Source organism: Corvus moneduloides, chromosome 3, assembly GCF_009650955.1.
Source record: "Corvus moneduloides isolate bCorMon1 chromosome 3, bCorMon1.pri, whole genome shotgun sequence".
In the NCBI taxonomy this organism is placed as follows: Eukaryota; Metazoa; Chordata; class Aves; order Passeriformes; family Corvidae; genus Corvus; species Corvus moneduloides.
The window spans coordinates 80,923,996-80,951,657 of NC_045478.1; the positions used below are offsets into that span (position 1 = coordinate 80,923,996).

The following is a 27,662-nucleotide window of genomic DNA, read 5'->3' on the forward strand; positions in this document are numbered from 1 at the left end:
GTATTACCAAATGTGACAGAAACTCTTATTTTTACTTCAGTATTTTTCAAACTTGTGGTGCATGTTTTTAATTGAATATTAATAATAATAAACCAAGCAACTATGGAATTCTACCTATGTGTAAACAGGTAATATAGATTATGTTCTTCAGCAGAAGACTTTGTGGTTTGGTAGCCAATATATAAAAACATCTCCAACCTACAAGTCCCTCCTCCCCCTACACCTGTAGAGCTGTTGTATTAGTGTCTCTGATTTAATAAACAAATGTATCTAAAGTTAATAAAACATGGACTTTGTACACAATGCATTCAGCTATATAAATATTAGACTGCCTCTGCCTTTTTTTTTTTTTTGAGATCAGAGAACTATTAGAGTTTACCTGAAGAGTGTTTTTTACAGTTCTGCAAGGAACACACTACACTGTCTTTTGACTTTTGCCATGGATAAGACTTAGAATAGTCAGTCATCTTAAATATCAAGATAAAAAACCAGTTCCAAATGCAACATTATACAGATATATACATACAAATTCCAGGTGTCAACATGTTAACCAAAGGACAATCTGTCCACTGTTTGTATGAAGGGATTCAAGATCCATGGATTTTTACATCCTACATGTGAAAAAGCCTAGTGTTCCTGATGCTTTCCTTTGATTTCTACAAATTATCAATCTTTGTTCCTTCTGGTTATACACAGAACCAAATTTTAGGGGTGCTGTGTTCTCTTCTACCACCTTTCTGTATTTCATGACAAATGGTGTAAGATGCAGTGACACCTCTCTGAATACATGCAGCATGGAGTGGTACCTTTCTGTCCAACTCAGTGTAAGAGATTCTTGATAATATCCTGCTTGAGTCAGTGAAGTACATCCACCAAAGATAAGATAGCTGTTTACAGACAGTGGTTTTTTATCTCAGGTATGTTAAAACTGCACAAAGAGTGATAGAAGAATCTTACTGTTGGGATGAGTGGTTCATCTGGAGCACAGTGATAATTCTGCAACAAAGCTTGTAGCTGCAGAGAATTCAGCTTAAAGCAAGTACTGTTAATATTTGGAACATCTGCATGTGAGTATTTGTCCATGGTAAGCAATGTGGTTGCCTAGAGGGGAGAAAAAAGTCACAGATGACAAATTCAAACCAGAATGAAACCTTAAGCCTTGTGTCTAAATGCTCTCTAGATAAGAGATAGGAAAAGAGAAAGCAAGAAGCCAGATTTGTAACAGAAGCAACATAAATATCCCCAAAACAAACACTAAATATATTTCCTGTACCAAAAGATGAACTAATACTAAATCTATAATAAATTAAGCACATCAATTTTTCAGCTACTCTTCCTGTCTCTGTTCAACATAGTTACAGCTCAGTGTTATAAACAGAAATTTAACATCCATGTTCACTATTCGTTTCACTTGTAAATTAACCATTAATGATGTTGAAAACGTATTTTGTGTCTTTACCTCAATGCTACCTCAGTGTTCCAGGATTGATTCACACAAGCCATTCTTGTCCACATGCTATTTTCTAGGAACACAGCATAAGCAAATATTCTCTTTGAATATACAAGTATGTGAGAAGTGTTAATCATAAATACACTCACCTGTACTATTCTGCTCAGGTGGCAATCAGCAGCCAATTCTAAACCTTGTTTTTCTGCCCAGGCTTCAATGTGGCCCAGCTGTTGGCGAACAATAGCTCCCCAGTAATGTGAACATAACCCTGAATCTGGGGCTGTAACTAATCTGTTAAAAAGCCACATGTTGATAAAATGAAACAGCTGGGAGAAGAGCTGTATAGTTAGAGCAGCATTCACTCTACATCGTCGCAACAGGGACATGGCTCCAGTCAAGGTATGCAGCACATCATCTACAGAGATAAAACAAAGAGTCAGTCATGTTCACATACTGCAGTGTACACCCGGCTTCGGCAGTAACACAGAGACACTGAAGTCAGGCTGGTGAATGCTAGGTGGAACGTGTACTTAAGCTACACAGGCTTTCAGAAATACATGTACTGCTCCATGGTTTTCAAGATAGAGCAACATTAAAATGTTAGGCAGAATGTAACCCCTGAAACGAAAATAAATTATTGGGGGAAAATATTTATCATACAAGTAAATAACTGGCTATACCCAACATTTAAATCACATCCTCACTTTAGTAAACTGATTTTTCTATTAGTTTTTATACCAAGTTAAAACCTTCATATTCTATTGTTTCAAATACATATTCCAATTATTCCATAGCTTCTTGAAGTTAAGTATCAAATTGTACTCAGAAATTTCAGCAGAAGTTATTTGCATTGTATGACACACTTAAACTATAGAATGCACCTTCTGTTTACACATTAGATTTTTAAAACATTATTCAAAATCCCATTTTCCAATTACTGCATTGCAATAACTAACAAGCAATAGGGACTTCTGTTAGCATCACCAAGAGCAAATATCCTCATGTGTGTCCTAGTGGAAGCAACACATTTATCTCCAGGTCTTCTTTAAAGCAATATTTTTAATCTGAAATCTCTTTTGAAAAGACCATTAAATTAGTTTTTTTAGAATCAAAACTCAGGATTGTGTCTGAAAAAATTATCTGTAGGTTAGAAGAAATCTATAAGGCAGCTCAAAAATAACTGAAATAAGAACAGCATCTGCCTTTATTCCAGTATCAGTTTGCTACATTTTCTGGGTTTGTGTCCCCAGAAGTACTCTCACTGTACAGGGCACTACAAACATAGCCGTGCATCTTTAGTCTTCCTTAAAGGTTCAATGCAGGAAAAAAGCAAGAACAGAAAGCTTAATACCTAAAGTACCAGAAAGCATCTATGAAATTTGTATAAATACTCTTTGCAGTTCAACAGAATGACTGTATTTAATTGCTCTGCAGATCACCTTTCCTTCAATTATTGAAGCATTGGAAGTCTGAGCACAGTCACTGAGCCAGGATTGCAGACACAGGGTGATCATACACATTGAGCAGGGTGCTCTCCTGGACAGGAACAGCCCAGAAAGGTTCATTGCTGTGAAGCAACCAAAATGTTTCAAGTATCATGGCAGAGAACCCTGGCAGGAATCTACAAGGCCAGTCAGCCTGACCTTAGTAGCTGGGAGGTACTTGATCAGGTTCTCCCATAACAGCTCTACAGTGAAACAGCTGAGGGGAGGACTGGATAAGCCGATGGCAATGCACAGAGAGAACTGGTTGGACCATAGGACTTGGTGGATTTGCATTGCAGATACAATGTCCAGTTGGCCATCATGCGTTAGTGGCATCCCTCATGTTTTGAGATGAGACTGATGCTGTTTAATGACTTTAATTAATGATCTGAGCAATTGGATGGAGTACATTCTCTGCAAGTTCACAGATGACACCAAAAGGGGGCAAAATACTGATACAGTAAAGAGCAACAGTAAAGAGCAGCAGTATTTTTCAGAAGGGCCTCAGTAGGCTGGAGAAATGGGCTGACAGGGACTCCATGAATGTCAAAGGCAACTGCCAAGTCCTGCATCTGGGACGGAGTATGTCTGTGTGACAGGACAGGACAGGTGCCACCAGGACAGAAAGCAACCCTGATGAAACTTATGGAGAGATCCTAGTGACATCAAGTTGAATGTGATTAAACAGTGTTGCATACTAAGCTGTTAAGTCAGCAGCAGTGCAGCTAGCAGGAGGGAGAGAGGGAAGCAATCCTTCCTGTGCATTCAGCATTGAGAGACTGCATCTGGAGCACAGCATCGAGTTTCAGAATCCCTGGCACAAGGAGGATACAGATTTAAGGGACCAAATTCAGCAGAGAGCCGAATCATCCATGCAAAATTGATGCAAATAATTCTCAGGGGTTAAGGTAACTTGTAAATGTAGTACCACTAGTATAAATAGATTTTTTCCTTAACAATTAATAGTATGGCTTGGAAGACACAAAGATCAAGTAGTCTGACCTATTTTAGGCCTCTGAGGATTATTTTCCTCTGGATCATCAAGGAATGCTGGCATGTAGTTATTAAGTTCTGACTGCAGACAATGAACCAGGTACCTGGAAGGGAATGGGGAAAAAAAGTAAATTTTAAATCCTCTATGTGTTCATTAAAAATGGTTCTGAAGAAAAGAGTTCTATCAAATTACAAGATACCTGAAGTTTCTGTGTTATTAATGTGATTACAGGAAACCCAATAATACTTTTAAAAAGGCCTGAGAGACCAATTTTCCTACGCCTTTCCTAAGAACACTGGAAAAAGAAGTGTCTGGGAACAAGCACAGACCTTTACATGCAATATTGCTACCACACTGGTAAGTGAAGGTCATATGCTACATGAAGAGATGCTGTCAGGCCAACCTTGGGTTCCATAAGTTTGTAAAAATAATTTTTTCCAAACAGAAATACATTTTTTAAAATTTTAAAATCTAGCAAGAGTAGTACTTAAAAAAAAAAAAAAAATTCATGTTCTGACCCAACACACAAAATCCTGAAATGGCCCTAGGGCTTTGTGTGAGAAATTTTCTGATTCTTTTATTTCTCTTACCTTTAACTACCCTGAAATGAAAATCTGTTTCAGTATCCTTTCTTGTCAAATAATTAAACATTTTCTTTAACTCTGTTTTTGCTAATTCATTTATATGTTTTCTGTTAAAAACTGAAACTAAAAAGGAATCAAATTGTAAACACAAGTATACAAGAATATATTTCATGGCTTTCTAAAACTCCCCCTTCGTTTCACTGGTAACATTTTTAATGAAATACCCACAATTGCTAGAAATTAAATCCATGACAATTTCAACCAGTACTGGGAGTATGCCAGTTACCATCAAGTGACATTTTCACAATAGACTTCTTTCTGTTCATGCTTCAGTTGTGCTTTTTTATTTGTCTTCTAAGTATGTATTTCAGGGATCTCCTAAAGTTAACACATGCATTTGGACTCTGCCATGTTACACTAAGGGGAAATTCACACAGCTAAAATTCAAGAACACTTTTGCATCCACACTGCTTATAATGCAGAGAGAAAAATACAGCACCATTCCTTCCCAGCCTCAGCAATATTCTGTCTTTCATGACTACCTGGCCAATTAAAGCAGCAGGAAGTTATTTTAAGACACCAACTCAAGACACTGAGCTGTGGCAAAAGGCACAGCTTCATTAACAATGAGTGATTAGAGATGATATAAAAATGGAAAGACTTTGTCAAAATAGCTACTTGCTATACCTACCCTACTTGCCCAAAATTTACCAACAGAAAAAAAATGTATCTGTGGGAATCCATACAAAGGGGTTTGGTGCTCCCCTGAAACTTTTTCAAAGTTCAGAAAGCAATGGTAAGATTTCACAAACTACACATACTGCTCTTCTGAGAAACACAGCCCCTCAAAACTAAATAGTTCAACCATGGTTAGGTCTCCCAATCCTGTCACAGTACAAAAAGAGCACAGAATACAGTATTTCATACTGCAGAAAAATGAAAATACTGCATTTAAAATATTCATCTTACAAGTGGGAGTACTGGGTCTAAGTCACCCAAGGTACAGTGGGACTTCTCTAAACATCAGTTTTGGATACACAAATTTGCTGAGAAATACTTGTTCAGTAGTGGCTCAGGGAGAAGAAAATCTTAATACAAACAACAATTAAGCCTTTCTTGTTGATTAATGTTGTGCTCAGCCAATGTTGTTATCTTTATTCAAGGACACTTTTCCTCTGAGGGTTTCCCTTCCCATTTGGATATTTCATTCAATTTTTCCTTTAATCAGTATTGTAATTGCCTGAGCTGACAAGCATAGCTTGATTTTTACTCCAAGCCAAAACCTGTCCGTCCTTTTTTAAGAAAAATCTGTGCAAAAAAACCACTGTGCAAATTGCTATTTATGAGACTTACAGAAGTAGATTATATTTAGAAGCTCTTGAAGAGCACAAGATTCATTACTTTAAAGACGCAGGAATATTTAAGCCTATGTATTTACAGACTAACAGCAAAACTAACCTTTCGGCACAATTTCACATTATATTAAGAGAAAGCAATCAACACAAACTAAATTTCCCTAAAATTTTCATTGGCAGCCTCAACTATCATAAGATCATCTAACAGATGAAACTCATGCACAACTCAGGGATTCATATTCACAAAACAAGGCATCTGTCTAAAGGAGTAAGTCTAGCCTTTCTTGCAAGTTTTCCTCTCAGATATTTAACAATACACAAAAGACATTATTGCCATACCTAAAATTTGGCAGAAATGTGAAGTTTTTCTATGAACACAGAAACAGAAAATGGTAAATAAAACAGAAGTTTGATAGCCTTACTTGAATGCCATTTGAACCAAGTGTGCCAAAACATCTTGTGCATCCACAGTAATTCGGCTAAGATCTCTGTCTTGCTTTATGAAATTGAGTAATTCAGATGCATTTGCCATCCAAAAGGCAAGGGCCCCAGCAATATTCTTCTGTTTCTGTAAGTGGAAAGAAGCAAGAAATAATACAGCGAAGTAATTTTCTGGTAAGGCATGGCAGCTTAAAAAGGCTCCAAAGATAGACCAGTACCTCTTCCCATTTCACCAAACATCTCTCAGATACCAGATATTTGCAAAATGTTTGTATGTAATACTGCAATTGCTGTAACTACTAAGTTCAATTTTAACATGTTCACTGAACACATGAAATGCTAATAAATTGCCAATAGCCATATCAATGAAAGCCACAGTGTAAGTATCTAATTACACAGTGCTACGAGCTTAGCAGATGCAGTATCTGGTAATCTGTGCACTTTTAAGCGCATATTCACTACTGCCCACTGCCACACTGATACTGCGCTCACTGGCTTTGATACCATGTGATTCAGTATCAAGTACTGATCTATCTCACCATCTCCCGACCACAAATGCCAGGCCAGGCAACCTCAGATGAAATCCAAAGAATAGGAACCACAAACAACAAAAAAAGAAAATAAAGGGAAGAAAAAGAACTTTGGTCATTTCATATCCACATTGAAGTGCGTTAAGCAGAAAATATGGAATGCCGTAAAAGTTGCAAAGTCAAAAAAGGATTTTAGTACTGCATGTTCCAGTTGCTGAATGAGTGTTATGAACTGTTCAAGTCCAGCTGTTTGAGTATTGTATTTTGATATGGAAGCAGCATGAGAAACTGAGCTAAGCCAACATAGCTAGGATCACTTCCCAGCAACATATCCTACCTGATCAACCTGGTCTACCTCCTGGAGAAAAACGGACGAAGGAAATCAAACAGAATAGAAGAAAGAAACTTGTGAACAATCATGAAAGCTTTAGAAATCAAACACTAAATATGAAGGTACAACACATGTTCACAGTTTTACACAGATGCATTAATCACTAGCTATGATGCAACTGAGCTCCTTCTAAAAAATTAATTATTTTAATAGGACCAGTAGCACAACAGCTGTGAACTGAAGTGCCCACGTGTCACAATTAATTCAAGGAATTAATGCTTTAAACTAGTTGTCATCCCAGACTGGTTATTCTATGCTCAGTGTGCCACAGAAACCTTGCAGAAATTTTTGCAGGCAATGGGGTAACTAGCCAACAAAAACAACAGATCCTGGGAGCTATTTGCCCACACTGCTGCAATGGAGACGATATACAAACACACACGAGGAGGGAACAGAAAACCCCCATCCAAAAAGAAGAAAAAAACCAACCAAACAACAACATTCAAAAGCAAACAAAATATACAGAACACCTAGGACAGATTTAATACATGGCTTTACAATTAAAGAACAAAAAGACTGTTTGAAACAACAGAAGAATCAAATGAAATACCACACTATGTTTCGTAAATGTTGGTAAATACAAAGCTACACTGAGTTAAAAGAAAAAAAAAGAACCCACCAGATGTTTGTCTTATTATTTAGAATTGAGCTCTTAATTATTTTTTGCTTTCTAGCCAGATCACTTTCCCCCACCCACAACACGGTGAACTTAGATGCAAATATTTGAGGTGCTACTATTTCAATTTTAGTTAGAGCTCAAAACACCAAATCACTGCTTTTTTGTTTCCTCCCCCTTTCCAACCAAAGCACTCTTAACTGACTGAAGATGTGTTGGCACAGAACAAAAGGAAATGCTCCTTCTACAAACAAATGTTAAAATTTAAAAAGGATGAAAAATGCCACAGAATGTTTTGGGGGAAAAAAAAAAAGGATAAAAAAAAAGGCTTTTTAATATGAACCAAATTTCTAATCCTGATTTTTTTATTGAAAGCACTGATCCTTCTCATAGATCTCCCCTATTTTATCCCTATCTCATACAAAATCATCTCTAATATTTGGATACAAATATTATATTTGAAGTCACAGATTCAATTTGTTAGCAAGTACTTATTGAGTAACTTCACAAAGAGGCTTGATACCTTTCTGATCTAGGCAGGCAAAATTAGGATCTCAGTTATTAATTTACTCCCACAGTACAGGCACAGGAGTTTGTGCACCTTCTCACTACTTCTGTTTTGGTGCCTCTCTCCCCTTGCCTCTCATTTGTTTTCTCTGTCTCTCACACCTTCAGATCCCCTTCAGTGCAGGAATGCTTTACAGCTGAGACACACCAAAAAAGCTATGGCGATACAATTTATTACATGGTAATTTGACTGTGACAGCTTACATTACAACCACTTACATTACACCTTAAATCAAGTAATTTGACTTAGCTTAGCCTGTACTACTTATACTCTATGAAGACAGGCCCAGGTTAAAGACATTTTACTGATGATTAGAATCAATGTATTTATTTCTTTGCCTTCAGCCCATTAACCTTGAAATTCACTTAAGTTTTACTCTTTTGTCCCAGGTGTCATTTCCCCCCTTTCCTCTGGCTCCTTCAGCATGGCATTTGAAACGAAACTCCTCCCAATTTTAAAGCATCCTCTGACTCCTTTTGGTTTATTTCTTGCAACTAGGCAACATCTTTCACAAACCACAAATACTGCTTCCTTGCTGATGTGTTCCTTAAAATTTAGGTTGGAGATTAGATTGCAGCTGGAGTTACAAGGTTGTAGGAATGGCCTTTCACAAAGGCCAGTCCAGACAAACAGTTGAGTTTAACAGTTTTGCAATAGTATTAGCAGGATTATAGAAAATACATTTGCTTACAACCACAAGGCTGCATGTGACTTGGGAAGCCCTTCTCAGTGCAGTAAATGAACGTTTTCACAGGATAATCTACTTTCTAGCTTTGATTTGTTTTCAAATAAAACTGATGTTTGAGTCCACCCCACTAGTATCTTCTAGCAACTACCTCGTTAGCCATTCAATACTAAGAATGGAAAACTTTATTTCTGCTTTCCCACTGTACCCACCTCCATCACTACAAGTCTTTTTAGGTTCATTGTAACTAGTATACATTAGTTATATAAACTGAGTGACTTTCTTTGATTCAGACCTGTAACTTCCAGTTTATATTTGAAGCCTACCCCTTCTCTGTTTACTTTCCATTCTAGCAGCTGAATTGCTTATGTGCAGGCGGGTTCTTTCCAGTTCAGGTTCTCCACTATAGCCACAGTCTCCTCTCTTCCACAGCCAGATTTAATCTCTTTTTCTTTTTAATAGAAGAGCCTGAATATTAATTTTTGATACCATTTCAGTTTTATCAAATATCTATTGACTGTGACATCAAGATTCAAAGCAATGTACTAGTTCTTCACTTCAGAATCAAACTGCTCTTCAGTCTCTGATCAGCTTTGGAATGTACACAGAAGGCAAATCTTACTTTCTTATTGCAAAGTGTCCTCAACATCAGCATTTCCTCCCAATCTTTCCTGTGGAAGGTGGGAGCCGGTTGTAGAAGTTTACACAGGGGTCTAATGCTAACATTCCCCTGCTGAAAACTCCACTAAATCTTTCCAAAACCTGAACAAAAGCTGAACAATTTTGGTTTGCTTGAGTTTCATGCCACTCCTGTTGTTCATTTTCCTACTCTCCCTTAATCAAGTTATTGTGTAGCACTTGCAATTGTAAATTCTGTAAGGCAGGACTGACATATTTGTTATGCCCATACAGTATTTAGTGCAGCAGGGTCCTTGCTGCTACTCTGGCAGCACTATTTGCAACAAACACACCTGTTTTAATAAATATAGAAACATATTTCAATTTTTCTTCTGAGAAAAACCTGCAGACAAAGAAGTTTAATTAATTTAATTACTGAGGATACATGAACTAGCACCCCTTTTTTTGAGAAAATGACCGGTCTGTTTTATCAAGTTACACAACGCAAGGTATTGTCTGTATCACAGACAACGCAGTGGATCTTATCCTGCATTTCTACACAAAACAGAATTCCCCCTGTGCTTCTGTAGAAGTCTTGCACGTATAGTAGCAAGAGCATTAGACTACATATAAAATATTGGAACATTTGAGAACTTCTATTTCTCTTTACAAAGCAGTTGTGTGAGAGTGGTTCAAGATGTCCAAGTTTTATTACCATTTTTGTGGTTACAAAAGTTGCAGAAGTAACAGGATCAAAATTTAAAAGCCATCATTATTTTTAATATGTTCAAGCATCAGTCAGTGCAAACAAATGCTATCTATGCAGTATTTTTTAATAAGCCCATCCAACTTGTTTTACAAGGGTTCACAGCCAGAAATGTTTGCAAAGATCTTACCTTCTAGAAAAGTCACCTCTTGTCAGAGAACATAATCTTCAGAGCAGCAGCCACTCCCTAACTTCCCACATTGCTCAGGAGAGAGTTTCATACCACTGACATTATTCACTGACATAAAGGGCAGTCAATGCAGGCATTACTGTTTAATCAACTACTGTTAAGGGTCACACTAAGAAAAAGGCTAAGAAGTTCGCTAGATTAACAACGTGTAGGTAATTCCCTTGACATATTTTGGCAGAGTAACTCACCTGTATCACTCCTTCCATCATGTTCACCATCTTGTTGACTATTGCAATGACTTTGTGAGTACGCTCAGCAGGAGTGATGTCAGGTCTGTATTGGCTGGACAATACATACCGACATGTCATATACAAAACATATGTTGGTGACAGCTTAAAATGAACTGTTGAGCTATTTGTGTAATTTATAATAGCAGATAAGAAGGCATCTTCAGCTGTAGACAAAGAGGAAAAAAAAAATCAGTATGTCATAAAGCCATAGACAGAAAGAAAATGAAAGAAAACAATTTCACAGCTTGAGGCATAAAGGATTTTCTTTGGGAGAAGGAGAGGAAGGGGGAGCAACTTACAGGAATTTGAACTCTTAAGCTGTCTGTTATGTACCAGTTAGCTAGACACACTAACAACACACTTCTAAATAAAGCCAGAAAATCTGATCATTGGGAAACATTTCTGTTCTAGTTCCTATCTCTTTGCTGAAAATTTGCATATTCAAGTAAACAGGAAAATGCAAGATTTCTCTTGTACATTTTATTCCAACAAAGCTCCCATACTAAAAAAAAAAGTCAGTCTTTGCTTGCTCACAAATCTATTTAGTTTCAAATATTTGAAGTATGGACAGTCTCTAGTATGACATTTTTCTACCAGATCTGAGGCCTTAAAAACCTGGGGACCAAGGTAATAAAAAATTAAACTCTAAACAACAATGTAAATCTAATCAGATTTTATATAAAATGGATTTTGACCAAGACACCATCTATTATACAAGCATAGAGAACTACATAGAAGACAGTGAATTCAATGTACTGTTGAGGAGATGGGATTAAAATTTTTTTCACATTTAATTTGAATATCTGAAGATGAAGAGTTGAAATGCAATCAGAATTAAGATACGCATGAACATGCCTCAATATCTAAAGTATCTGTTCATCCTCCCAACAAAACAAGTTATACTACTAGACTGTCTAGCATCTGTATAGTCATTATTTTTTTCAGTGTTTACTTAAATTACCCTGAAGTTTTCAAACTGGCTGAAATATTACAGTATAGAAGAATGCATTAGCAGGTTAGGGATGTAACTTCACAGTCTACTCACAGCTTTCCCTGAATTCAATACTAGCAGGCAGTATCAGTTCTGGTCCATGGGTATCCTGAGATCTAAAGAAAGACAATGAAAATTGAAACAAGTAATCCACACGGGTGATATTAATTACTGTAAAATTACATATTTCTTCAAATACACTGGTTCCAAATATTGATGCAACAACCTTCCATAGAAGCATCATTTTTTTACCTTTCCTCCAGAATCATTCAAGCTGTATTTGCCAGCAACACAACAGATAAAAATACAGACTTGAACTGTGGAGTCTGCGATATTAATGAACACCCTCTTCTGCGCTGCACGGCAGACTGATAGGATTGCTTTGCCACCTGCCATTGACAGGATTCAAATAACAAATTATTCATGGACACATGAAAGAAAGCGAATGAAGCTTTGCCTGAAACATCAGCTTGGTTACAACAAATGTACTTTGCTGCCTTTCAAGCCCTCAAAATTTATGAAGACTTGGTCAACCTATTGGTCCTTTTTTCTGGTAAGGAGGGAAAGGAGGTCAAATCCAGTCCCTACCCCAACCTGGCTGTTGCTACACTACACTGAGAAACAGCAGTCAGCCCCAGAATCGTCCTCACTGAAACCGACTGCAGTGCTATTTCTTACCAGTACCCATCAGAGAAATCAGAGAGTAGGAAACTGAACGGAGACTTGGTTTTTCTGGTGCCTGCAAAAGGTTAAGTACGTATTTCACAAAACCATAGAATATCCTGAGTAGGAAGGGACTCATCAGAATCACTGAGTCCAACTCCTGGCCCTGCACACGATGCCCGAAGATCACACCATGTGCCTGAGAGCATTGTCCAAATGCTTCTTGAACTCTGTCAGGCTGGTGCTGTGACCACTGCCCTGGGGAGCCTGTTCCAGTGCCCAAAAACCCTCTGGGTGAAAAACCTTTTCCTAATTTCCATCCTATCATTACTGCCTTAAGCAAAGGCATTAACTGAGCAGTTCTCTGCAGTTGGGCACCTATTTTTAGGAAATAAGTAAAAGCTTAACATCTTCTGCATGCGATAACTATTTTAACCATATGTAACACAATAGGCAGCTTTTTAGTTTCCCCAACAACTTTGATAAAAGAAAGGAATGTAATAGAATTATATAAGCCTCATTCTCCTTAAGATTATTAGTTATGCCATCAGGTAGAGACAGGACCCTGAAAGCCTGTATTCAGCTACCGCCTGTAGTAAAAATCCACAATATAACTTTGAAGGCTGATGTCAAAAGATCTAAAATTAAATTTTAGCATATTGAATCCAAAAATTAGCAGTGCCTTTGGGTTTTGGTGGGGGTTTGTTTGGTTGCCTGCTTTTTTAAAAACTTGCAAAACCTTAAACCAGCAGAGAACTGAAATTGTGCCATCTATATAATGCCTTATTATAAGAAGTGCTCAGCAAATCCAACTTCTGGGGAGTTGAAGGTTAAGGAAGAGCAGGCACAGCATGGCAGTATGTACACAAATTTCTGCCATTTCAGTTACATTTCAAACACGACAGCACGCTCTCTTTATGAAAAGCACCCAGCTGGTGTGTAAATTGTAGTATTTTGTGTCTTTTTATTGCTATAGATTTAAAATGAACTAATTTGTCACCACCTCCACACTGTCAAAAGTGCATCATCTTCACTGAGAACTTAATTACTTCCATAGAATACTTACCAATATACAGCATTATAAAACAGAACTATACTGACAACTCCAGAGAAATTTTTGATCTTTCATTATAGGAATGGTAACAAGATGTAGAAATATTTTAACAAACTGGCTAGTAAACCAGTGACAGATTTCAGCTGATGATTTATTTTATTTTCCTTAGAACAAAATGATATTCATCAGTTTCAGCACAATTGGAGGAACTGGATTCCCAGCCAGTGAGAGACAATGTGTCATGAGTGATGAGACCTGATATTAATGCAAGATTGCTTACAGACTTCTGGAAACTGGCCATAAGAGATAAATTAATACAAAGTAATCTTTAAAAATTGTAATTTAATTTTACCTGTAAATTAGTTGTCTAGGTACAGATGTAGTAAATCAATTATTTAACTACCCTAATAGGAGTTCCCTTCAACAAATCACGGAGTCATAGGATGGTTTGGGGTGGAATGAGTCCTTGAAGATCATTTACTTCCAACCCCCGTACCATCTTCCACCTTCCCCAAAGAACATGCAAAAGAAATACTCCGTAATTATGCTCTGCACATTAGAAATCTAAGTTGAAGCAATTCTCTGTGCTTCTGATATGATAGCACATTTTATTGGATACATTTTAAGTATATATTGTCTTTGCGCTATTGCTCTTATACAGCCTCTCTGTGGTGATGAAATTCTCTGAGCTAAACCAGTCTGAAAGTCTAGTTAGGTTTAGGAGGGCCATAAAATATTGATTAAGGGTTGCCTTCTCTCTTAGTATAGTGTCAGATAATATTACACTTTAAAATTGCATTCAAAGCAGTAATACATTTTCCTGCTATTTCTGTATTCTCCTAGATTGTCTCTGATAAACTGCACAAAAAAATGAAACACCATTGTGTGATTGTTTTAGTCAGCATACTAGGTATGTATAAATTTTTTAAGGCATGTTAAAGCTAGGAATCAGGTAAGCGTCTGCAGTCAGTTAACACCACTTACATATCATACTTATTTCCAACCAAACACATCTTGAAGAACTCCTGAAAGGTATCCAAGGCAAAAAAATATCTTCTCTTTTCTCATTTTTATTATATGCTTGCTCATGCTAATTGTAGTGTCAGTTATCTAATGAGCATGTATGACCACAGTCCTTAACTAAATAGTCATTATGTTTCATTTCCAAGAATCACATTTCAATCAGAACAACCATACACAGTAAGTAAACTGGACTTATGATCTCGAATCTCAATTATTTTTCTTTCTAGAAATGAAAAATCATGGCAGCCAAGTTCTAATCTTTGGTCTTCAACCCATTCAGTGTATTATTGGAAGAAACTCTTATTTATCTTACTATTCACCTTTAGAGAGCAGTGATGAGCACACAAAGACTACCCACAAGAACATTTAGTGTGGGCGGAAGTTGTACAGTAACAAAAACCTGGAGCTTGCCAGTGAAGAATTTTTGGTTTTTCATACTAACAAAGCAGTTCACAATTACTGTCCTTAGAGTTCATAAAAAGAGACCAGAGTATCCCAGAGGAAACCTAACTAAAGGTCCACAAAATACATCCACAAAAGGGAAGAATTCCGTGTAGTCAGGCAACCCATTGCCCAGTTTGTCAGTCCTAATCTGACATCATGACTTTGCTAATTTGTCAATCTCATAAACACAGTGAACGAATCTGAGAAACAGCACATGATAGAAGTGCTGTATTTAGATAAACATGACTATTTACACAATACATACTACAAACATGTAAGACATGTACATTAATAAAATATCAATGTCAGGGCTGGCAATGAAGATCTCTGAGGTTGTAGTTATTACAAATTTAAGTGTGATCTAGATGCCTCTAAAAATACTTTCTGCACACAGGAACCATGGTGAAAAAGCCTTTGTAAAGACTAGCAATTTAAAAATAAATTCCTCTCTTTAGAAGGAATTTTAGAAGTTAAAAAAAACCCAACAAAATGAAGCCAAGATACAGCTCACAGATGGCTCTGCATTTTTGAAATACAGCACAAGATAATCCTCTTCATAGTATTTTAATAATCTTCCTACAGATACAGATGCACAGATCAAGGAATATTAACAGCAGAAACCTCAAAAACTTCTGACAGGCTATAAAAAGCTCAGAAAGAAATTCTGTTCATCTTTTATGAAGAAAATTACAGTTAAAATACTAGTAATTCAAGAAGAAGGAGTTAAATCTTCACAACCTTAATAAAATTCTAAAAAAGAATCTGAAGATGAAAAGGCACTCTAACAACAGAGCGCGGAGTAGAACTGAGTTGCATTCTGGTCTAACTTCACTGAAAGTATTTAGAAGATGTCCCTGCTATGGAACATTCAAGTTCAAGTGGAAGCACAATTTTCTGCCCTTTTTTGGTTGTATTTTTTTCCTGCCACTCATATCTCTGAATTTTCTTTTCTCTCGAGTGAATAATAAATCAATTTAAAGGTACAAAAAGCTTCATACTGCAAGCTCTACAAATTGGATTGCTGCACTTTTTAACCCTGAAGCACTTTTACCTTACCTTTCATCCATTTATCATAGCTGTTCACCTAAATTTAAAAGCTGATTTATGTAGACAGCAATACAATCTTGTATTTTTTGAAAAATTTGAAAAAAAATTCTATTCACATAATCACCGATTTGCTGAGGTGGGATAGGAGACACTAGAGATCATCTGATCCAACTTCCCTGCTCAAAACAAGGTCAACAAGAGCAAGTTGCTCACTACCCTGTCCAGTCAGGTTTTAAGTATCTTCAAGGACAGAGACTCCACACCTGCTGACAGCAGCACAGTAGACATAGCAATGACCTGGTTATTTCACTTTCCAGAGTAAATCACATCAACTTGCCACTGACAAATGAAAATTTTAAGTAGTTGTACTTTTGTTATTGAAGACATTTCATATGACATGCCTAACAACAAATCAACAATGTGACATGACTATCAGCCTGACTTTATAAAAAGAGAACCACAAATAACAGATTACTGAAGCAAAAGATTAGTTTTTTGGATTTTTTTAAGCATGGTGAAGTTTTTTGCTTTGGTTGTTAATCCTAGGGTTTACTTGGGGCGAGATCTCAAAGGAACTCTCATTTTCCATAGGGGAAAACCGGATCATTTAAAATACTTTAATGCAGTGCTTGATCTATGGGAAAAACATATCTGTTTTTTGGATTCTGAGAAGTAATGGATCCCACGTTTCCTACCTGCTGTCCTGTCTGCGGTAATCCTGCTGGTCTATTCTAATCATCGGCTTCACCATTCCTCGCTCGGCTGTGCTGGATGCGGATGATGTCCTGTCACCGTCCAGCCTGCTGGTGCTCTAATTCAAAACAGCGGGACAGGTGCTTAGCATGCAAGCACTGCATTAGCCAGTATTTGTGCCTAACACCACTAAAATGAAGTGTCAGTCTGAGGCTTGAAAAGAGATGGGGAAACAGAAGAGGGGAGTATGGCACAGAGAGCGACAGCTCAGCAGGCGTTTTCACCACAGTGAAGCACTGAAGAGCCTGCTTCCAATTCAACAAACAAAGGCCAGCTAGGAGCAGCTCTTTGCTAATGCACTGCTAGAATTTATAATGTAGCTTTCTAATATCTTTAATAAAAAGTTGCATAGCTACCACAAAATAAGAATGAGTTGGGAATCAAAACTTTAGGTAAGAGACGAAGTTAAATATATTTACAAATTTAAAACTGGCCATGCTCCCCGACTCTGCTCCTCCAATAGTTCCAAGTGCTTACACTACTGATCTGTAACATAATTTATCCTGATTTTAAGGAAAGTCTGATCTGCCAGGCAGTACAAAATTTCCAACACAAGAAGGGGCAATTCAAACTGTGTTATTTTTTTATGTAACACTTAATTTGTTCTCTTTTGGTGTCCCATGCTCCTTAATAGGAAGCTTTTAATTTATGATTTCTAATTCAATCAAACCCTATCAGGAATGGGGCAAACATGTTGCTTTAAGCAGCAAAATAAATAGAAATTATTTTCAGCATAAGGAATTGAAAACAGGACATCAATAAAATATGAAGTGTTTCAACATTTCATAAGAAATTTCTAGGACTAAATAATTTGCTTCGACATAGGAAAACCTGCCAACAAGTGCATCTCAAAACAAGGGTTTGAACTAAATCACTTTTCACCACCACATCTCAGAGAACTTTCATTAAACTTACTGTTACCCCTTTTCCAAACAGAAAAGCAAACTTAGAAGAGAGCAAATGTTAGAAAATGAGTGATTCATCAGTGATTTAACAAGATGTCATACACATTCTCAAACAGTACAACTAAAAAAGAAACTAAACTTTTTCCATTAATCCCTAGGTCCACTAGAAGTATTTTTCTAATGACTGTGAATAGGATATGATGTATGCTATATAATAAAGCCAGAAACTCTTATTCTGAGAAATTTTAAGCCATTTTATTAGTTTACAAAGTTTCTGTTTCTCCTTCTAAAATATCACTAAATAAATTCCTATCAGAAGTAGGTAAAGAACACATACAAGATAAGAGAAAGCACTATCACAAAGCTACAAAGAAAGTAGAGAAACTGAATCAAAAGACTGTGGTAAGAAAACAAGTAAGACTAAAAACACATTCAAAAGCTATCAGAGTTATTAATACCTACACTGCTGTATTAATGCCACTAAATATTTACAAATATTTCAGTTTTGTAATGGTAGAAATAAAACATAAAAGAGAATACATTTCTGGGAAGATTACTACATCTCATACTGCTGAAATAATTCATTCTCTCATTTCATCTGAGGCATGTGATCATAGCAAGTAAGACATTAACCATTGTGTCATTTACTCTATTTGTTTGCTCCTGGAAAATGCAATTCTGACACAAAATCTAGTAACAAAAAGTGCAGAAAGAAAGCAAGAAAATATTATCACCTCATAAAATGTTTATGACTGCAGAGACAGTTTGCTTAGTCAATGTGTGTACAGGAGCTCTATTGAAGTCTACAGTCACATCCATTAAATTTTAAAAGCCTAGTTAAATTAAAATTGAACACCTTTTCACATTTTATATAAAACATTTATTTACCCCATCACACATGACAACAGCCATATGCTACACACACAAGGTAACAATGTACCAGTTCTAACAAGAATCTCTACCGAATGTAATCTGCTTTCCATAAGTCAAATTGGGGAGGAACTACTTCAGGTTTGGAGAGTTTCCCTTTCTAAAAAAATGTTACTATTCTTGACATGAGATGCACGCCCAGTGCCAATACAAACTGAAACAAAAGGGTTTTGGGGAAAAAAAACCCCAAAACTAAAATAACAAGGCATGTGATATCTGAGCCCACCCACAAGGAAAAAATGGCTGGCAAGACTGATGAATTGGCCACACTTCCCCAAATACTACTGATGTTGTAATTTTGATTTAACTTATACATGCCCTTATTTATTGCTAACTTAGTCATAATACAGTACCTTGCTTGCTGGTAATGCTGTTCCACTGTGAATATCTCCCTCCAGATCAAATGTGGTTTCCTGCACAGCTCTATAAGCAAGATAACATTTCCAGTATGTTTTAGAAATGGTATCGTTAAACATTTAACAAACAAGGAACAAAGTAACTAAAATTAATAAATTAAAATTCAAGGGTTGTACCATGAGTCCAGTTAATACTAACTTTTTTTAATACTGCAATGGTTCTTTATACTAATAATTCTAAAAATATTTATACAGAATTTCATTTGCAAAAACAGATTCTTAGCTAATTTCCTCCCAGTCAAGTGAGAAAACATAAATACACATAAAAATAATACACATAAAACATGTTCATGGCATTGTATTCACTACAGTAGACTAGCTACAATTTTTTTCTCAGCTCTTTAGTATTAAATGTACAACATAATGTAAATAATTCATAAATCATAGTAATACATATTACTATCTCCTTAGTCCAAAGATTTTAAAAAATATTTGATTGTTCAAGCTGCAACAGCCCTTTGCCATAGATTTTACTGTCCAGATAAAGCTCTGCAGTAATACAGTGCTTTCCAGTTGACTGTAAACCCCCAAGAGCACTTATTTATTTATCTGCAGGCTAAATGCAGAATGAACTCAAGATTTCAGCAAGAATATTACATGACAGCCACATGGCTGGAAGTCTTCCTGCAGACAGGGCCTACAAAAAGCACAGTGTCCTTCCATATGAAAATAAAGTGGAGAAAAAATGAAAATGTTTAAAGCATGCATCTATATTAACTCAGCAGATAAGCTTCTTTTCCTAGGTATCTTTCTCTCACTCATCTCCAAGCCAATTTGTTACTTTTCTAAATGGCATTATACAAGAATGTGTATATTAACAATAGTAGCCTCATTTGGACCCAGAGAAGACAGAATGTTGGTTTTTTCCCCTGCAATACAAACTGATTTTAAGATTGCTTCTTCTGAATATTTTTATAGCCATTGAACAAAACACTTGCACTCCTACGAGTCACTATATCTGTGATCAGTATTTTTATTATGCCCCCATGACAAACATGAATGAAAAACAACAGGGTGGACTTCCAGACTGCTAGTCCTTGCAACACAGAAACTAGAGGGTAAGTAATCACGCTATAAGAAGTTGTTGTTATATTGTTATATAGTTCCCTGTCTTCACAGTCTCATTTCATGATTACGTCATTTCCAATTCCTTTTAGTGGAATTGTGAAAGTTATAATCCGAGAAAAAACAAAAACCAGACTCTCTGAAAACATTCAGCAAATTCTTGACTTTTCCTGGAGCTTAAGTGAACTGTGAAATACAGGAAAATAACGCATTATAGTGTTTTTCACACAGAAGTGAGCATGAGGAAAACTTTTTCATTATGAAGTACTCAAACAAGACACTTGCTAATCCTACATAAAATCACAAGGTGGAGCTCAAGTATTAAAATTATATACTTAACACTTTAAATGAGTTCACACTCTAGTCACTGGCCATTTATAATGCTCTCATTCTCTTTTTTTCCCCAAGGCTCCCCTTCTAACCTCAGGAGGGAGAAACTAAATCTTACTCACCCAGTCTTGTGTCTTGGACCTTTGACCATAAGACTTGCATCAGTAGGTCTTTTGGAAATATGGTCCTGAGTAGGATCCACAAACTTAAACACATGAGAAGACCCAAACTGAACCTTCATTCCACTTTGCAGCATGGTGGTTTCTGAAATACGCTGACCTTCCACATAGGTTTCAGCATCAATGCTTCTCGGGGTAACAGTAACAACTCCATCCATATTAGTGAGGTCACAGTGATGAGGCTGAATTCCTGGACCAAACAACTGGGAATAAAATTAATTAACATAGAATGAATTAAATTACACTGCAGCAGAAATAAAAAAAAAAAGACTAAGATATAGCTTACCCTATTTACAAACTAGTAATTTAATTTTGATTATGAATTTAACAAAGATGAGTGGTACTAAAATCAGTGAGTTTCACTTCATTATTCAATGCAACAAAAACAATAAAACACACATTAACTAACATGTGCAGCAGACATCCCTTGATGAAAAATTTTTCACTCTTTTGGTCATATACTGTTTTCTTCCTCTTGCTGTTTTATATGAAATCTCACAACGCAAGTAATTATAAATCAACTAACTGCACTGACATGGACCCAGGGTGCTGTAAGAGACTCCCCGGCATGAGCTTCATACAAATATGCTTGTTTCACACTCTTAAAAAATCTTGCCTCAAAGAGATTAAGACTAGGACTTGAAAGTCATTAAGCAATTACAAAAACACTGATATGCATCATTTGATCCAGTTACATAAAAGAAAACCTCATTTTAAATAATAAACCCCTTAACTAATAAAAAACTTTACTATAATAACAAAATCCTTCTCTTAAATCAAGAGTGGAAGTAAATTAAAACAGATAATGACCATTAACACAAAACTGCAGCAATATTTTACCCTTCGAGCTCTGACAGGTATTCACAGCATATTTTATTAGTTTCCACAATTACACATAACACACCAGAGATCAGATCTGTACTGTAATATGAATCTGCTTTTTTCCGTACCTGAATGGAATTGTCGTCAAATTTTTCAGTTCCAACTTCAGTGACACTTAATTGTAGACGATAAAGCTTTGGCTTATCTCTGGAGTCAGAACCATCTGTACAGCAAGCAACAAATATTAATTTGCAAGTTGATAAAGGTCAAATATTCACACAGTATTTCTATATCACCTCAACTTAGTTCAGAGTAGCAGTGTTCAAAAAAAAAGGAAAACCTGGGTGACATTCTTTCAAGATTGTTGGGAACTTGATTGCTCCTCGTAATGTAAGAACACTGAAAGTAGAGAAATACTACTTGGAGCAGCTCTTTTCTACAAATGCAAAGAACAAAGTAATCAAGAACTATTATTCTGAACATACTCTGAAAAACCTTCTCTATTTCCTTAGTAGTTTAAGCAATACAACAGTTTTTGTAAATCTCTAAGATTTTATATGGGTATACCAGTATGGGTTTAGAAGATTAAGAAAATAAAACACCTGCAAATCCCTACATTAGTAATATCTATGGATCTTACTAAAGTACACATTATCAGCTATATCTACTGTCAAGTGGTCCACATACCAAACTGTTTCTAATTCATCAGATACTGAAATAGAGCAACATTAAAAGACAATCTCACAAAATGTTTACCTGTGAGAGCTTTAGTCTTAGTATATAGGACTTTAGCACTTCTGGCCTTATCTTTATAGTTCCATTGACCTATATTTTTACCTCTCAGAAAATGAGGTAAAAAATAAAGTCCAACTTCCTACTCTCTTCAGAAATACATACTGTTCAAATAGAATAAAATTTCACAAAATCCACTGGACATACGAAGTGTACACAATTTAGCTAACATAAATGGGTTTCGGCATACATATAAATCCTCCCCACTTCCCAAAAAATCCTACAACTTTTAAATACTGGTGGAAACTGAAGTAATACTGTCATTTCTGACTTCACTCCAATCCCCTCTCCAAAGCAAAGCTGTAAAAAAGAGAGGCTGCAAGACAACAATTGGCTTACCTATGGAAATGAACAATGATTTTGAATCATCCCCAAAAAAGTGTTAGAGAATGTTATTAAAGCCATGGCACATACACTGATACGGTCTGCACTAGGCTCCTAGTCATCTTCAAATTTTTAAGTGAAGTCAATATAACCAGAAGCTCCATAAATATAGCTGTAGACTCCCAGCATTACTACCAATATCTGTTTATTAAAATCAGAATGCAAACCACTTAACCATGAAGTGGAATTAATAAGCTTCTCCCAGATTGGATGGGATGTTATTGGGACATAAAGACACCAGGCACAGTTAGTCCATAGACTGGTACTGTAAATACTGAAGTTAAGTGCTGATACTACAGTAATATGCAGCTACTGAACACAGAAACACTATCACAGCATTAGTATGTCATCCACCACAAAAGAAGCACTAATCATAACACCACTCACCCCTCAAACATCTTTCAGGTAGAGGCATAAACCTTTTATTAAATCCCTGTATTTGAGTCTTAGAGAGGCATACATTTAATATCATTGTAACCCAGAAGAGATAATGCTAGTAGAATGTCTTCAGCAATTTGAATTGTGTGCAATTTTAAATACTTAACAATGCTAAATCAGAAATTACATGGCTGCATCTTCAGTATCCCTAAATGCAGACATGTAATAGATTACTGAATGCATTTGGCTGCTTACACCAAATTCCATAAATTTTTATTATGTCTCCCCACAATTTACACATCAAAACCTAGAGTAGCTCTTTCATTTATTTTTTTAGGAATCCAAAAGTCAAGTATTTTCTCCTCCTACCCACATCCTAGTTTGGTAAAAGTGGCACCCACGTGTGTGTGTGCGTGCTCTCACTCAAGAAATGTATTTTAGTATCACAGTGTTTCTGCTGAGGCAAATTCTCTGCAGTGTCCATTGTGACTAGAAAAACACCTTGTATTAAAACCACAGTACTAGATACAAATGCAATTTTTTCTCCCCACAAAAAGGAGAAAATTTTAAGGAGTTACTCAAAGTTATTTGGGTTATTTTTTATACTCCATCAGCAATAAAAGCCAATTTCTACAGAAAAAGGTATCTTAATCTTGAAGATAATTACAACAAATCCTAAGAAGAATGAAAGGCCTTTTTGATCTAAGGGAGGGATGCAGGAGGGAAGGAAGGTTGTGCTATACTACAGTGTAAACAATAGAGAACACAGTATCATAACAGTCACCCCAGGACAACCGTATTTCCTGTTTTTCAACAGCTGGAACCTCACCTAAATGGTATTTGGAATGTCTTCCTTATAACTCACTACAGCAGGATACCCATTCTGTCATACCTGGGGCAAAGGCCCTACTCCCCAAGCCATGACAGTCCATGAAGGCTGATCTTAGCAAAGGACACAATACAAACAGATTTCATTACTTGGTTTATGCACCTAAGAGTCACCATCCACACTTCAAACAGTAATGTTATAAAAAACTCTGTAGTGAACAGGAGTGAATAGTCACCATAAGCACATCAAGTCAGTGGTTTGCAACACAAATGTGTATTTTTTAAGCACTAGAAAAAACCAAGACAGGCCACCCTTCATATATGTTTTAAATGTGTTAGTTCACCACTAAAAGGTGAATCATACACCACTTTGAAAATTATAACTTCAATTGATTTCACTAGTCCAATGCTTGAAACAATGCTGGGAAATAGTATTGACTTAGCACCAGACTGAACCAAATGATGAAGATCAGCTCAGAGGAAACAAATAAGCCCAAAGTTTAACAAAAACGGCCACACAATGGACTTTACCTATTGAGTTAAAAATAGTTAAATTTACATTTGCAAAGCACATTTCCTGTACAAGTGGCTGACTACTAAGAGTTTAAAAACTAATAAGCTTAGGAGATGGTTGGGCAGATCTGAAATACCATGCTGAATTCAGGAGATAATTCTACTATTAAAGATCAGACGAGATGTGTACTGCCAGCAGAAAGAGCCAATAGTAAACATTTTTTTATTGTAACAGACAACAAAGGTAATGTGCAAAAGTGTTACACATGCCATACTGCAGTTCTGTTCCCAGAAAGAAGGTTGGCCAGGGAAACACCCTGGCTAAGGCTTTCCAACTTCTCCAGCCTCCTGCAATTCCTCTTTCCAAGCTGTTATAGCTAGATATCCTCCACATCTCCCACTGCTATCTGTTCTACAGCTCAAGGTTGCTCTTTTTTGTGCTGAAGCAGGGAAAAAGCCTTATGGGTTTGCCTTTTTATTTTTTATTTGTGCTTTGTAATTTTAATTTCAGGCTTGTAGGATCTGAGGCTCACATCTAAAAAAATGGGGGTTTGCCATTTTTCTTAGCCTTTAAATAATTATGATTGAACAACTGAAGTTATTAACATCCCTGAAGTCATCAAAAGCCATATTCATAGATAATACAGACAGAATCAGCCATTCAAAGTGCTGCTGAATGTCACTTCAGTCTATCCAGTCTATTTCTATTACTATCAGATTCATCTCAGTTTAATGGTTCATTCACATGATGTGGGTACAGAGACAATTGCTGACTGCCACATTTACAGCCACAAGCTACTGAAATGCATCCTCTACCATACAGAATCTAATCTTCAGTCAATGAAACAGTCGTACAAACAGCAACATCAGCAGCTGTGGAGAAGTGGAAAAACTGGACATACTTCACTAGCAAACTTCCTAAATTTGTGCAATTGCACAGGGCATGAAAGTGAGTCTGCTACGTCCTCCTGCAAAAACATAAACGGCCACTGTTTTGACAGGAGGACATTTCTACTGGAGTTACTTCTGTAATAAATTCAAGTATCCTAAAGTGATTTTTTTTCCAAAGACACAGTCTAACACCAGAGTATGAAGACCTCTTTTTCACACACTGAGATAAAGATTTAAAAAACTATTTTTTTTTTTTCCAGTGACACGTAACCAAATTTCAATCTTCCTAGTTAATGGTCAAGTGCTCCTGCAGAGCCCATCCATGCTTTTTAGTTCAGCACACTCAATGAAAACTTTCTGCTCTCTAGAATAACAATGTTAATGGAAATAGAAGTCTGAATTCAATTCACATAACTGAGCACTGGATGCAAGTTTGAATACAGTTCTTTAAACCCCAGTATGGTACTCCACAATCATAAATCACTCCATAATCATAAAGGAAAGGGTGAGCAACACTGAAAACCACATGCAGTTCTTCTATAGCAGTCCAGGAAATAAAGTGAGGAAACAAGAAAAAAATGTAAGAAAAGAAAAAAATATTTTGGTACACATTTCACAATGAAAAGAAAATGGCTTTGTATTCTTGTCTATTTGGTCAAACCAGAACACATCTGCACATTACTCTACACTCTAAGAAGAATTAAAGATCCATAACAATTTGTACATTAGGCTATCAATTTCAAACACTACAGAAAAAACTGAACAAGTCTCTACTGTCTGAAGTGCTAAATCTTTGACATACACCACTAATGTTAGACAATACCACAAACCAGGCAGCAGAAATACCAAAGGACACCATGGAATACCAGGGAGTAGAAACTGAGGTCATTTTCCCAGGGGTCCAAACACTATTTCACATAAAAGTCATCACACATTTCATCCACTGGATCAATACAGTCAAACACTGAAAAGCACAGTTAAGTTCCATGCCATTTACCCAATACATGTTTTAACTATGAATTCTGCAAACAGATGGATCAAAGAACTTTTTAGTTCTACTACAACACTGCTTGTACACCACCCTCTGAAATTTAGCTGTTAACCATAGCTCCAAGGCTGAACTCTTTGGGTAACAGTACATTCATGATTTATTTGATATTTTTTCACAGATCAAATAATTACATGGCAGCTGACAAAACAGATAACTACTTCACAGAAGCAGTCCCTTGGAAAAAAACCCTTAAGACAAATAAGGTAGTCCTTCATTTGTCATAAAGAAACACAAGATTTACAGTCGGAGAAGTTTTTAGTGACTAATGAGAGAACAGTATCAAATACAGCGTTACCTTCGTAAGCGTGATAGTTGTAGTAGGCAAAGTGATTCCTTCTCCCTGGGGTTAGAAACACATGCAGAGGACCCAGGTGAAGGCAGCACCAGCAGAACAGATACCATGCAGAACATGCGGAGGAGGGCAAGAAAAGAAAAGACAGGAAAGGGTGAAACCGTAGCCAGACAACACCTATTCAATTTGTAAGGATGAAGCTTATTAACTCTTTCAATTTTAGAAACTGTGTAGAATATAAAGACATCAGTACTACAAAGCTACTGAATGAAACAATCCTTATTGTTTAGAGAAGTGACAACAAGCTGTTAGAAGAAAAACACGAACAATAGGTCAGTCCCACAGGCAATGTGTGAAGCTCAGCACACAGCACTGACACCTGCGGCACTTCAGACTGGGTTTACTCTCTCCGTTAATGGGCGTCTCTCGCCCCTGCCAGAGCACAACATTTTAATACTAAGCACTACATCCCACAAAGAGTAAGAGAACAAGAAAAGAAATCAACAGTACTACTAAAGAACCCAAAATATTAACATGCAAACCAAACCTCAACCTGTAGAACATGATAGTACATTTCATATATTCTGTGTACAGATAATTTCATCTGGATTTAAAATAAACAAACAAAACCCCCACACTCTTTGACCATAAATTTAACCTTTTTTTTGAAGTTCTGATCAAGCAAAGGTTTCAGCACCAATTGACAACCTTGCTTCCCAAAAGGAACACCAGCAGACTTCAAACAGTAACATTTACTTGAATATCTGAGCGTATTCAAGTTACACTTAATAGGAAAAAGAGATGTATATAACTCAATCACCAAAAATGGAAGTCCTTATCCAAATCTATAAACATAAGGACGATAGATATTAAGAGCATAAGTTGTGTATGTTTTATCAGTAGTTGTGCTATACACAGTCAATCCCTCCTGGCTGTCCTAGATCATAAAATTTATTGCAAATTACCACAAAGCCCAGAGAGTTCCAAATATGACAAAATAAAACTCAGC

General features: G+C 36.5%; 1 protein-coding gene across 24 annotated transcripts in view; it reads right to left on the minus strand.

Annotated features, from left to right (window-relative positions):
• AFDN (afadin, adherens junction formation factor) overlaps positions 1-27,662 on the minus strand; it is a 119,597-nt gene that overhangs the window by 46,501 nt on the left and 45,434 nt on the right. For 14 of the 24 annotated variants that reach the window (XR_004238829.1, XM_032102409.1, XM_032102417.1 and 11 more), the window contains exons 9-20: positions 26,657-26,701; positions 21,653-21,747; positions 20,646-20,905; positions 19,066-19,135; positions 16,820-16,935; positions 11,948-12,009; positions 10,861-11,066; positions 7,176-7,196; positions 6,290-6,435; positions 3,937-4,031; positions 1,600-1,865; positions 958-1,101 (exon numbers count right to left, since the gene is read on the minus strand). Coding sequence is in view for 23 of the 24 variants with exons in the window: in XM_032102409.1 (XP_031958300.1) it covers positions 958-1,101; positions 1,600-1,865; positions 3,937-4,031; positions 6,290-6,435; positions 7,176-7,196; positions 10,861-11,066; positions 11,948-12,009; positions 16,820-16,935; positions 19,066-19,135; positions 20,646-20,905; positions 21,653-21,747; positions 26,657-26,701 (1,526 nt within the window). In the remaining variant the exon portion in view is untranslated. The remainder of the gene's footprint in view (positions 1-957; positions 1,102-1,599; positions 1,866-3,936; positions 4,032-6,289; positions 6,436-7,175; positions 7,197-10,860; positions 11,067-11,947; positions 12,010-16,819; positions 16,936-19,065; positions 19,136-20,645; positions 20,906-21,652; positions 21,748-26,656; positions 26,702-27,662) is intronic. The other 10 variants (XM_032102419.1, XM_032102415.1, XM_032102426.1 and 7 more) reach the window with 3 other exon arrangements.